The sequence below is a fragment of the Theropithecus gelada genome, chromosome 2, assembly GCF_003255815.1.
Source record: "Theropithecus gelada isolate Dixy chromosome 2, Tgel_1.0, whole genome shotgun sequence".
NCBI lineage: Eukaryota > Metazoa > Chordata > Mammalia > Primates > Cercopithecidae > Theropithecus > Theropithecus gelada.
The window spans coordinates 25,424,989-25,438,159 of record NC_037669.1 but is presented as its reverse complement, the minus strand read 5'-3'; the positions used below and the strand labels follow the sequence as shown (position 1 = coordinate 25,438,159).

Genomic DNA, 13,171 nt, shown 5'->3' with positions numbered 1-13,171 from the left:
TAGCAATTTTTTTTTTCTAAAAGCAGGTGTGTGAATATCCTACTGGAGAGTCAATCTACCTGGCTGCCAACCCAACTCATACCATGAAAAGGGTATTGCTTTATTATTCATTTATTCATGGGAACTCATATGATGTAATAAAAAACTTGCTTCAGAAAAAGGGCCAGGTGAGGATAAAATTTTTCTAAAACTTGGAATGTGATTTTGCAGAGCTAAACAAATTATTCATAATGGAAGTGTCATTGAGCAAAGGCCAGAAGACTACAGCAATTGCCATGATCATAGTATGGTTTCCTGTGAATGAACATCAAGAATATATAATATTTATATGATTTGAAAAGATTGCAAAGGTTTAGTTTCATCTCATAGATGTTTTTCATCTTACTTGGGCCAAGATTTTCCATCAGTTCCTTAAGTGATACAGAAAAGAGCTAAAACAATAATAATAACAGTAATAGAGAAGCAAATCAGAAAAGCTGGACAGCTAATTTCTGATTAGCCTATTCCCCATCAGTTTAGTTTCATTGTGTTGAAGTACTATGAATTCTTAGACCAGACAAGCACAGACATGTTCATTGAAGTACCTCAATGCAAAGTCAAATTAAGTAAGCCTTTGGTTAGAAGCTGTTTTGGATTGTGCACAACTCTGATTCCCCCTTCATTTGAATGGATAATTGAGAACTGACTGGATAAGTAAGAGAGGAAGCATTAAAAGCTAATTTCATTCTTGGAACATAGACTACAATAATGGGCTATGATAATAGGTTAGCATAAAACAATTACTGAACACCACAGCACATTTGGAACTAGGCCTATCTGAAATATATAAGGTATTCCATTCAATAATAAGGGAGAAAAGAGAATGTAAAATTTATTATTTAAGCAGAGAAATTAGCTGCATGAAAATATCAGTAACTCCAAAAGTATAGTAATGTTTTACGTACTATAGGGAGACTGTAATAATTGTAGGATGTAACCTTACCAAATAGCCTGCAATATCCTCTTCCTGAATATAGAATATCTATTTTAGTCTTGAATTTACTCTCCACAAGGAAAGGAAAATTCTACCCTAATAAAAAAACTAATCAAAAGTATAAATGGATTTTTTCCATTTCTTATTGAAAATAAACTAAGCTGAAATCCAAAAGTAATAACCAAATAAATGTTATGACCCACCATTCCCGAGAAACCATTATTGAGTATTCCAGTAAGTTAGTTCATTCTTCATATATCACATACATGTGTCACGCACATAATGTGTAAGAAATGAGATGAGCCTTTGTGAAAACTTAACAATGAAGACTAAAAATAACACCTAGTGAGAAATTACATTTAAGTTTCTATGTATACTTTGAGACAGAGAGATACTCTTCTATCATAGCTATACCTAAGTGGATCGTCTGCATATCTGGGCTGTAAATTGCATGTGTCTACTTGAGTGAATACCTTTAGGGAGCCAGAACTCTTTGATGGTGTTTTATTCTAAATAAATGGCCAGAACAGAAAGAAGTGTGTTTGGAAATGTAAAACATGGTGATTACAAAGCATTTAAAATACTATCTGACAAACTGCTGTCATCTGACACCAAGTAATACTGACAACTTAGGTGGTACTAAGTTTTACAAAGGCCCATGGTTAGTGGCATGAAAATTTGAGGGAGAAAAAGAAAAAAGAGAGAGGAAAAAAAAACATATTTCCATTATTTTAATAAAATGATAAAAGTGATAATTAAGTGGAATAAATTAAAGAGTGTTATTCTATTAACAATATAATAAAACCCTTAATTAATATAGCATGTTTTACTTAAAAAATTTGAAATGCTGAGCAAGGGAATTCTAATCTCAATCAGAACCATGCATTGCACAGAAAGAAAATTCACAGACGGGAAATGAAAAAGAGCAGAAAAATAATTTTCCCAAGGTCACAACACTCTTACATGACATAGTTAAAAACTCAACACATGAATACTGACTATAATATAAAATTTTTCTAATAACACAAGACTATTAAAATGGGTTTTTATTAATGTTCTTCTTTTTGATAAGTCAATGGTAGACATGCATTTTCATCTGAATGTCTATTTAAAAAGATAAGCTAGTTTGAGTTTTCTACAAAGTAAGAAAGTGTTTGGAATCTGGTAAGACAAGATATTTTGGATTTCTACAAGTTTTAAAACAAGAGAAAAGTATTAGTATTTTCTATTTCCTTCTGTCTTGCATTTACAACCATGTTGCAAATCAACTTCCCTGTTGAGCAACTTTAGGATGTACAGTATGAGGCTTTGTAACATGAACATTTAAGCATAAACCATCATTTATATCTCATTCTAGGTACTATGTGTGCAGTTTAAATAGGGGCTGGCTTGCAGGAGGGATGGGTTACACTAGCAGGGCTTTCTGAGGCCTACTATCCTTTCCTGCTTTTGGGTCCTCTTTTCCCAGGAGAGTGGAAGGCTAATTTCTCTCCTTCACGCTTTTTTTTCCCCCCTACTAAGGCTGGGAAGAGTAGGCAGAGATGTTATCATGAATTTTTATCATGAATTTTTAAAGGTAGAAAAAAAAAGGAAATTAGAAATTGGGGTCCACTGATACTTTTCTAGTAATACAATTTATATGAATTTTGTCTAGACTGAGATCCTTAGAAAAATAGTGTTGAAAAATGACTGTGCCTGCCTAAATTGGTTTTTTACCTTAAGACTTCAGAAACAAAGAGTTTTTGAGCTGGGAGGCATTTCAGAGTGTAGGTCTTTAGTCTTGTCTTTTTGTTTTATATGAGAAAACTGAAGCCCAAAAAGGTTAAATGATTTGCTTAAGTGCCTGAAGGTAGATGTCCTGAAGAAAGCCTAGAAAAGCAATTTACTGCAAATAATACTTCATTAAATTGTAAATTGCTATTGGATTAAATAAATCCTTAAGGAAAAAAATAATATATATTGGCTATTAAACAGTTTTCAGTTTTTAAATTAATCAATGTTAGTAGTCCTACATCAATAGTCTTTGAAAGAACATTATTTGAGTTGATGCTTTCCCAAGTCCTTTTGAGATCAATTGATATGTTTCAAACATAATATCCCACTGAAGAAAGCTTTATGTGTGCTCATGTCTTATCATGTCTTAGGATGAATCTTTTATCAGTGAGTAGTTATGAAAAATCCCATCGAGGGGTTCACACAGATGACCCAAGTGAAGAGTTAACTGCAGCGCCCCACCTCCGTGTTGTAAATAATCCAGAAAAGCCTTTTTTTTTTTTTTTTTTTTTTTTTTAAGCAATACAAAATGTCACCACAGGCTGACGCTCTTTCTACAAGAATAATGAGATTATTGCTACCTCGGATGCTGAACACACATTTCATTGCCTTTATCTCTGAATTCAGTTTTCGTTTTCCTCTCCTTTCAAAACAGGTAACGTGGCACGCCTAAAATATATCAATGACTGTGTAGCGACTACAGGCCAAAAGACCCGGGGAAGCACTTTCACAAACTCGAGTTTTTGACCTCTACAACTGGACACACACTATTAAAACTGCTCCGGAAATGAAGGGTGGCCGGCGGGGAAGTCAGTTACCCCCCTCAAATGAAGCCAGCTATTGGCACCGCATCCCCACCGGGCTCTGTTATTCAGAGGGCTCCGAAGGAGGCGCACTCACTGTCCAAGCCTTGCTTCCTCAGTGTAGACACGGCGCCTTTAGTGCTGTAACCTTTCCCTTTAAAACACACTGATATTGCAATGAGAATTTCGGCAATGCCAGCTCGGTAATTCACAGAAACCACGGATCTGAGGGGTCCAGAGCATCGGATCCTCAGATTCACCGTGGCTGGCTGCGGTGAGCCGGGGCTAGCCGCTCGCGGAAAGCGCGCAGCTCCGTGCCCCCTGGACACACGAGCCTGTGGCGCCAAAAGAATCACCGCGCAGGAGGTCTGAAAGCGGAACTTTCCCCCTTTTAGCAGTTAAATGTGTAAAAAGAAAAAACCTATCCTGCGACGTGGCCCGCCTGTGACGGCACAGAAAAGGAAACTGGGTATGTGCGTGTGGTCAGGGGTGTGGACGTAGGTGAGATTACATTCTCCAAGTATCGAGAGGGTTAATCGGAAACAAACTCTGGGCGTGTGGACGTTTGCATCTTACAAACCGACATCACCCTTGTCCTCCCTTCTTGACTCATTCCCTGGCTCCGAAGTGTCCTTTTCTCCATAGGACAGTGGAATCTCGAAAAAGTGAAATCCACACTGTGCCAGGCCCAAGGGGGGTCTCGCCTTTCCATCTACCTCCCCAGCGTTGTTACACTGGGACACCTGCTTTAAATCCGCTTGAACTATGGTTTCACAGTCCCCGCCCCAGAGCACGAGATTTGTCAGAGAACGCAGACGCCTTTTTTTTTTTTTTTTCCCTTAGCCTCAGAAACATCAGGTGAGCTCATTACCTCACCCAGAAATGTAACTTTAATAAAGAGATCTGGAGAGGGCACTCCTCCCGCCCACACACACAGCAACGGCAGCAGCAGCAGCTCACAAACACTTGTAATCTCTTCCACAGGCTCTGGCCCCCAAACCCCTCTCCTCGCCAGTTCCTGGGAGAGATTCAGAGGCTTTCAAACCTCTTCTGTGACCTGAGCTTGCCGCCAGCTGAAGGGATGTGCACGGATAAAAGGAAGGGAGGTTTTTCTTTGATAAAAACTAAAGAAAAAGCTAAGAACAAACAGGCCAACATACCAGGAAGTAGGAGTTTAACTGGCAACTGTCTACGCAGGGATAGAAATAAAAACTTCAAAGAAAAAAAAAAATCCCCCAAATTTTCAGTTTAGGGGAGCAAAGGAACCTGCTGCTCTGTCAGGCAACTGTGAGCGCACAGAATACCCTGTAAGGAACAACTTGTGTCAGCCGCCAGGCGGGTCTGAGGATACCAAAGCCAGCGGACGTCCCCGAGGGTGCGGAAAGGGATTTCCCGCGAGATATTTTAGTTGTTGGGAATTTTGCCTTTTTTCCCCCCCATCTCTCTCTCTTCTAAGACTCAGTACAGAACTGAGAACTGAGGTTCTATGAGCAGGTCCTGGAAATTCACAAGCGTCTCACTGAGGTGTCTCCCAGACCTAGCTACTAATTCCTGTTCAGGCTGTGTTATCTGCCTGCGGTCACCCTTACACTCACCACCCGCCCAGACAATGGACGGGGACCGGAGTGGGGAACGTTGAAACCACGATTTGCAGCATCAGTAGGTTTCTCAAGGTGGGCGTAGGGGGGAGGGGGTGATTAAAGTCCTCTCCTTCTGTACCCCTCCCATCCCTTCCTCAGCTCACCAAGGGGAAGTTACAAGGGGATTTATCACGAAAAAGTGCCGGCAGTTATTTCATCCCAGAGCGAAGCGAAAGAAAAACTGCTCGGGGCGCAGTGACGTGGACTTGGATACCCAGAGACAGGAGGAACTGTCAGAGGGCGAGAGTCCGCCGCCTAGCTGGGAGTCGCAGGGACAAGCGGAGAGCGTCAGGCGAATCCTGCCCACTGGCCCCTGCAGCCACAACCCCGGAGCCCCAAGTTCTTGGAGATTCACCCAGTTTCCCCAGCTTCATGCCCAAACTTGAGCCAACCAGCCAAGCCCAAACGTGCGGCACAGGTGACCGAGCCCGGGGACAGCTCTGTGCCGGGACAGAGGTCCCCTTACCTCATCCACGCGCCTAGGCGCACTGCCTCGGGGATGCGAGGCTGGGACGGGGACCTAGGAAACTGCTCCAGGCCCACGTCTGTCTGGGGCTGCTCCCAGGCCCTTGCTCACCTGGCCTGAGGACGGTGGCGGAGATCAAGAGGCAGAAGAGCAGACGGCAGGAGCTGGCCCCCTTGGATTCCATATTCTTCCTCCTTCTTGGAGGGCCACTGACGGAGTCCACGCCGCAGGAGGGGGCGTCGTCCCGGGCCCCGCGGTGCCCGCGCGCTGGCGGGTCCCGACGCAGGGGCAGCGTCTTCTCCCAGACACACCGTCCCCTGGGCTGTGGCGCTGCACCTTCGGGTCTCTGCCGCACGCAACTTTCCACCACGCAATGCCCCCAACTCCTCCTCCCTCCCGCTCAACACCAGCCCACTGGCCCTTCGGCTGCTCCTCCGGGGACAACGACCCTCTCTTTCCAGGAGACACTTGAGTAATTCGGAAAGGTGTAAGCGGTTCTTTTCGCTGGTATCTTCTTTTATTCTCCTTGTCTTGGGAAGATAATAATAATGGCAGAGGCAATGTGCATGAAACGCCGGGTGCTAAGAAGGACTCGCAGGAGGCAGCAACGGGGGGCGGCGGGTCTCCTCAGGTGGCAGCGGTGGTAGCAGTGGCGGCGGCAGCGGCGGCAGCAGCGGCGGCAGCGGTCTCCGGGCTGCTCTGAGTAGAGGGACTGGAAGGCGTGTGTAAGCTGCCTCTTTCCTCCTCTCCCCGCCTCCTCCCTCCCTCCGGTCTCCTCCCCACTTCCCCGGACGCGGCGCAGAGCAGGTGGTTGAAGCAAGGATCCGCAGCCTAGAGGCGCTGCAGGACTGAGTCCGAGCCCTGAGCCCAGCTCCGGGATCGGGGAGAACCATGTGCCCCTGTCCTAGCGTCCGGGTGGGCGGGGTTTCACCGCGGCTCCGCCCCCAGGTCCAGGTCCGCCAATAAGGAGAAAGCACAGGAGCCGCGCGCGCCCGGGAGAGCCCTGGGACTAACACTTTCTATGATGTTGCAGCGCGGTAGTGATAAGGCCTTTGGCTTCCAACGGCCCACCCACCCTCGCTGAGGTTTAAAAATCGACTGCCCTCTTCCTCCACCCATACGCCCATCTCACTGACTCATTCCTCAGGGATTTTTCTCCGCGGTGCTGCTGCAGCCTTCTGTCCTGTAAAGACAATAGTGGGGCAGGGCGGTGGCGGTGGGGAGCGAACTTTGGGTCCAAGAGCCGTAGTGAAGGGAAAAGGAAAGGGCAGGAGGAAGTGGCAAAGGTGGAAACTTGCTTCCTGGGAGTTAACAGGAATAGCTACTGGTTGGCAGAGGCAATCCCCGTACTGGACTGATTCCTCCTGTACTTTTCGAATCTCTCTGCTCCCCCTGCTCACTCCCACCACTTCCCTCACCCCCGGCTGGCATAGACTTTGTTTTAAAGGAAGACCACGTGAGTCGACTGCCCGGTACCAAACAGAAGATATTTGTTTTTCCCGGGGGAAATTAAATCCGGAATTTCTAAACCGTACTTCGTCATACGGATTTTCCCAATGTCTACAAAAGTCCTCTAGAAAGCTTGCCACTTTTTTACGTTGAGTTAAGCGGTGATTTTAAGTTACAGACAGAAAATTATCAAATTATTTCAGATTAAAAGCCAAGTCCATCTTGGTCGGTTCTCGAAAACCAGGCACTCCAGCAGATGGACAGGCTTCTCAGGCAATTTCTAAAGATTGAACCACCTCCCAGGCGGAACATCGGGAAGCTGTGTCGCTTTCAAATCAGGCAGAGAGCATGAAGGGATATTTTCCTCTAGAACACCGGGGTGGAGCTGTCGGAGCCCTAAGTGGCTCTAAATCAGGGATGCAGGATCACAACTCTCATCACCAAAGAATAATAAAATCTTGGTCCCTGAAGCACTTCGCTGGGGCATTAAATAGCCTTTCGTGCATCACAGGGTCACCCTTTTGTGAGACTGGTCTCCAGTAGAGGATGCCAACTAGTAATCGTTACATACTGCACTTTCATCAGAAGACTGCGAGTTACCAGCGAGACTGGAGACTCGCAACACACACACACATACACACACACACACACACACAGATTTTTTAAAGTATTTATCTTTTAGTGCTCTAAACTATTAAGCCCCATCTTCAGCTGTAATTTTTCTCAAAAGCCTGCTTGTCCTGTTCGTCCAGTTCTTCTTACATTAACAATATTCTAGAGTAGAACTCTTATACTATATTTTTTTTCTCTCTCAAAATAAGTAGTTTCTCCCACTTGGTTTAAACATTAACATTTCATTTGCATCTTATGAATCAACAGGAAGGCTATCGCTAGGAGGCAAATGCCTTTTAACTCTATATTCCATGAGCTAAGTTTGGCTGAAATGCTAGCATTTCCATGGACTCCTTTATAATTCCTTTAGGGAATTGTTTTCTTTTTCACTGTAGCTATAAGTGGGGTATATTAGAATAAATCGTCCTAACAATATGTTTAACCTAGGCCCGCGAACCCTCTATTTGACCTCCTCTATTTTGCAGTGGGAGTTAATACAGCCTAATTGTTTAAAAGTAGATTTGCAAAAGGAAGACTGATTTGGGCTCTGACACTAACTGTAGGATCTTGGTCAACCCATTTAACCTCTCTAAGCTTCAGTCTCCTTTCTTGTAAAAAGTGGTGATAGTGCTAGCCTCATAGGATTGCCGTGAGGATCAAATGAGATCAAACACACAAACACATGGAATTCTGGGGGCAACTGACAATACAAATATGTCCATATTATACTCATACACATAAACATGCATATATATATGTGCATATGTATAACATATATTTGAATGTATAGTCCATTGCTTCCAGAATTGTTTTTAGAAAGGAATATGTCCTAGTTTAGGAAAATGCCTTGATGAACCACTTGGAATAGTAACTCCAAAGGCTATTGGTCATAAAAAAATAATGGTGAAACTGCTCTATATTAAACAAAATAATAACCATTAAAATAGAAATTTGGCCTGGGAGTGGGGGCAAAGGCAACCACACAAAGCATGAGTTTAAAAATGTTCAAAGGTCGTTAGATCTATTAATTAGCAACACTTACATGTTAGAATATTCTAAGCAATTTATATGAATTAGATGTATTCCCCTCATAAAAAGTTATTGAAGGAGGTGCTATTTTCATCTTCATTTTACTCATGAAGAAACTAAAACTCAGAGACTTGAAGCAACTTTTCCAAGGTCACGCAATGATTCATAGCAATGGTAAAGCCAGGGTTCTACCCTAGGCATTCTTATTCTTGAACTGAATTCCAGTCTACTTTGCTCATCACTATCCACTTTGCTTATCAAGAATGCATAACAATAAATGTATGGCTTTTTTGGTGGGGTGATTGATTTAAACGTAAGTTCTCTCATCCTTTCACATACATTTTCATTAAGGAAATTTACTAATGAAGCAGCACACCCTATCTGCATAGGCCAGGTACGGTGCATATGAGATGACAAGACCATTTCTAAACTGAAATAATGTAGCATAAGCAAGAGCTCAGAGTTAGAAATAAACATGAGAATGTAAGCTCCACAAAGTAATATAATAGAATTTATCTTTCAAAATCTAGTCAATGTGGGATTGGATCCATCTTACTTAATTCTTGAGAGGAAGAATGTTTCCAGCTACATGTAGATCACAGTCACTTTTGTTACAATTGAGAATACATAGTATTCCAATAATATTTATTGTATAGTTTAGTCATGCATCAGAGCATCATAAGGGCACATCTTGCTGAAAGGGAAAAATGAATAACATTTATCCAGGGGGAAAATATTTCACATTACCTGGGACATGAGAAGAGCTTTGTATTTTAAGTATAAAGGAATTCATCATCAATCAGGATGATATGCTCAAAGCAGTGACATGGTACCAGAGGCAAGTTTCCTACTTAGGGTCTGTTGAGATCAGGACTCAGGATTCCCAAGGCTCAGGCCAGGACCCCTTCCCTGTACTAAAATTTTAATCCCATCAGTATGTGACAACATAGCCAAGTCAATTGTGTGTGCATTTGAAGAATGGAAGTAGTTTTTCTCCCCTTATTAGTCACCACAAAATTTCCACTGGAGATGAAATTTCAACAAAGATAGTTTTGGAAGCTGAAAACATTTGTTCCTACCACTGTATATCATTGTGTTTTGTTTGCCTTCCTACTCCTTGAACAAAATTGTATACAATTCAAGCGCATGCAACAAATCTGATTCACTCTTCTCTCCTTCAACCCTCACCTACGGTGAGTACATGTTCAGCCATACTTTAAAAATAGATTGGACACTTGATAAATTTTTGTGAATGAATGATAAGTGATGAGAAAAAATACCTAATAGAATATAAACCTTCAAACAAACTTACAAGGGTTCATGTTATGAGAAGATGAAATGGGTATCCATTGGGTCTTCAATGATTGGTCTAGGCAGACTAAGGTTTAGGAAAGGCACAAAGAATGAGTCAAGTCCTAGTCAACAAGGTGATAACTTTGAAGTATAAAGTGAGGGAACAATCTACGGGAGAAAGACTGTACTAAATTATGTGCCATCAATTAGAATAAAACAAAATGGCCCATGCTGAACACAGAAACCTGATTAGTAAAGGTTCTAAGTGACTAGGCAAGGGCTTAGGCTAATGTACTGATGACAAAGATTGAAATAAAGGCCTAAGTGGGATTTATATTAAGTCTAGGAAGATACACAATTTTAAAGAGGCACAGAGATTACATCTGTATAATATAAATTTCTGTTTTTTTCTAGTCTCCAAGTTTTTTTAAATAAATGATTTCTAATGTTATTGCATTAAATATACATGGAGGACCTCTGGGTATATCTCTTCCTGAGTCCATTGAATTTTACTGTTTAATTTCAATTGTTAACCGTGTCGTCTGTCAATGAATTAATACAATTCTGCAACTCACCTTTTCAATAATGCTAGCTAATAAAGACATATCACTGAAGCTCAGGAGAGTAAAAACTTTCAAAGTCTATGATAAACATTATGTTCTTATTTCACAGAACGTTCAGTCTGGGTACAAAAAGAAATGCATAGCTATTTCAGTTGAACTAGAAATCCACTTAGTCATTTTCCTTCCTGTCTCAGACATGAGGAATGAAGAAAGAATTTAGCTACGCTATTTGACTATGAAACTTGCACTAGATAAAATGAATTTCAAAAACTCTCAGTGTATTAAAAACTCATAATTCGTGGGTGATTTCAGTAAGTGCATAAATGTACATACAAAAAGTGTAACAGTCTGGGTTTACCCCTTAACTTGAGGGTTTCTCTTCCGAGTGTTCCCACTTTCAACTGAAATAAGCAGTTCTTTTAGTTTTGAGTAAGTAGAAAATGACTCAAGGTATGGTTATTTAAATGTTTGATGCTTTAAAAGAAATTCCAACTTGAATTATATGTTTTCAAGAAGTTTCCCAGAGTTATCTCTAATTTCTTTGATATATATTGATGACCCATTGTGATCTGCAATAGTTCTATTCAGGAATATGAGGTGAATATATAATGACTATAAAAATATGAAAATAATGTATATTTGATTTTCTAAAGCAAAAACGTCACCTTGGATCTAATGGATTTCTAGAAAGTCAAATTAATTAATTAATTACTAGGCCCCAATTATCCATACTATTTTCCCCTTAAGTAAGATAGTTAAGCTTGCAGGAAAGTATTAACAAACGATTGTTGGACAAGTGTATGTTTTTGCTCCCTAAAGAGCAAAAACTCTTTATTATTGATTAGCAAAAAAAGAAGTATTAATAACATGGAGTCAAGGATCATTGATCATATACTATAAGCACGAACTTTCGAATTTTAATACTTTTCAGGGCCTTAGAAGTATCTTAAGTGAACTGTTTTCAATCTTTAAAAGCAACCCTTTTTCTTCTAATATGGGAATACTCTGAAGTCCAGTTTTATATTTACCCCTTGTTCAATTTATTCAAATCATGGTAGTCTCCTCACTGCTCCTAAATGTACTTTGCATACTCCAACCTCAGTGCCTTTGCACTTCCTCTTTCCACTCCTTGGAACTCTTTTCCCCAAGTTATTACTGTAGCTTACCTCCTCATTGAAGCCTTCCATAAACAAGTATTTAAACTGTCAGTCCCAGCCCCCAAATTCCTTTTCCTGCTTCATTTTTCTCCATAAAGTTTATCACCATATAGCATAATATCCATTTAACTCATGTAGTTTGATTATTGTCTGTCTCTCTACCAGAATGAAATCTCAATGAGGGCAGAAGTTTGTGTCTGTTTAACATTCTTCCATATGTTTAAAATAGTCACATAATAGACACAGGAGACTATTGGATTCAAAAAGTCAGGTTCATGAATACATGAATTATCGCGCAAGGTAATTAATAAGCTGATAGAGGTGGGGCTGTTTGGGCTGAATCTTGATAAGAAGCCTGAGGTTTCACCTCCTCCTGTAGACACTCTAAAGGTTTCCAGGACAGTTAGATAAACCACTGGAATAATCTAACTACCTCATATAACATATGAGGTAAGTAATTGAGGTCCCAGGAGGCAGAACACTTAACCAAAATTAACATAGCTATGGGTACCATTCTTATTTAAATGCAAACTACTTCTTTCAAGTAGGGTAAATATACAAGATACCCTATAACTTTTAAGTCAAATTCTTAGGATAATAAGAAGACTGGATGCATATCAGACACCATTAATCAATTTCAAATATGGCACATTTATCCAAACTCTTTTCAGAGCAAACATTCTGAATGATGTTCTGTATAACATTTCACTAAGGCATGATTATGGATGCAGTACCAATATTGCAAAGTCTACAGATTTAGTTAAGTATTAAAGAATTTAAGCCTCAGTGTTCTTTATACTTTGTTCCTTACCGGGTGAATTTGGCAAAATTATAATTCTAAGCAATGTATTCCGCAAACATCGATGATTCATAACCTATTCAGCTCACAGTGCTATAGGACAAATATTTAATTTAATTTAATGTCCAGCGTTTTAACATTACGTGGAGATGTTTAATGTGTTTACTTTTCTTTGTAAGGGAAAGAAATTCACTTAATAATTGTACCTCAAGGTGAAAAGCTTGTGAGAAAATGCAATACATATAAAACAGTTATATAAGACAATGCATAAAAAGATTTATAAACATGTATGTGCTTTCATTGAAATCACCAGAATTCTGTGATGTGTTCTAGATGACAAGGAGGTAGATGAAATTATTTCAGACCTTGGCTTCTGGTTTTAAAATGCTGTTAAATCTAGTTAATTGATATACCTCATAAGGAAAATTATTTGTCTTATTATGGAGAATGGCATCCAAGTTTTAGAGTGAAACATCCTGTGCAAGAGTGGTTAATGTATCCAATTAGAAAAGAATTTCTAACTGGTTGCAGTGGCTCACACCTATAATCCCAACACTTTGGGAGGCTCTCTTGAGTTCACGAGTTTGAGACCAGCCTGGGCAACATAAGGAAAC

The 13,171-nt window shown here is 40.7% G+C and overlaps 1 protein-coding gene across 2 annotated transcripts in view; it reads right to left on the bottom strand.

The window, feature by feature from the left end:
* Positions 1–6,547, bottom strand: part of ALCAM (activated leukocyte cell adhesion molecule) — a 211,354-nt gene extending 204,807 nt beyond the window's left edge. For both annotated transcript variants that reach the window (XM_025375048.1, XM_025375049.1), the window contains exon 1: positions 5,767–6,547. In XM_025375048.1, coding sequence (XP_025230833.1) covers positions 5,767–5,839 — 73 coding nt within the window. In that variant the 5' untranslated portion in view covers positions 5,840–6,547. The remainder of the gene's footprint in view (positions 1–5,766) is intronic.
* Between the last annotated feature and the right edge of the window lie 6,624 nt (positions 6,548–13,171).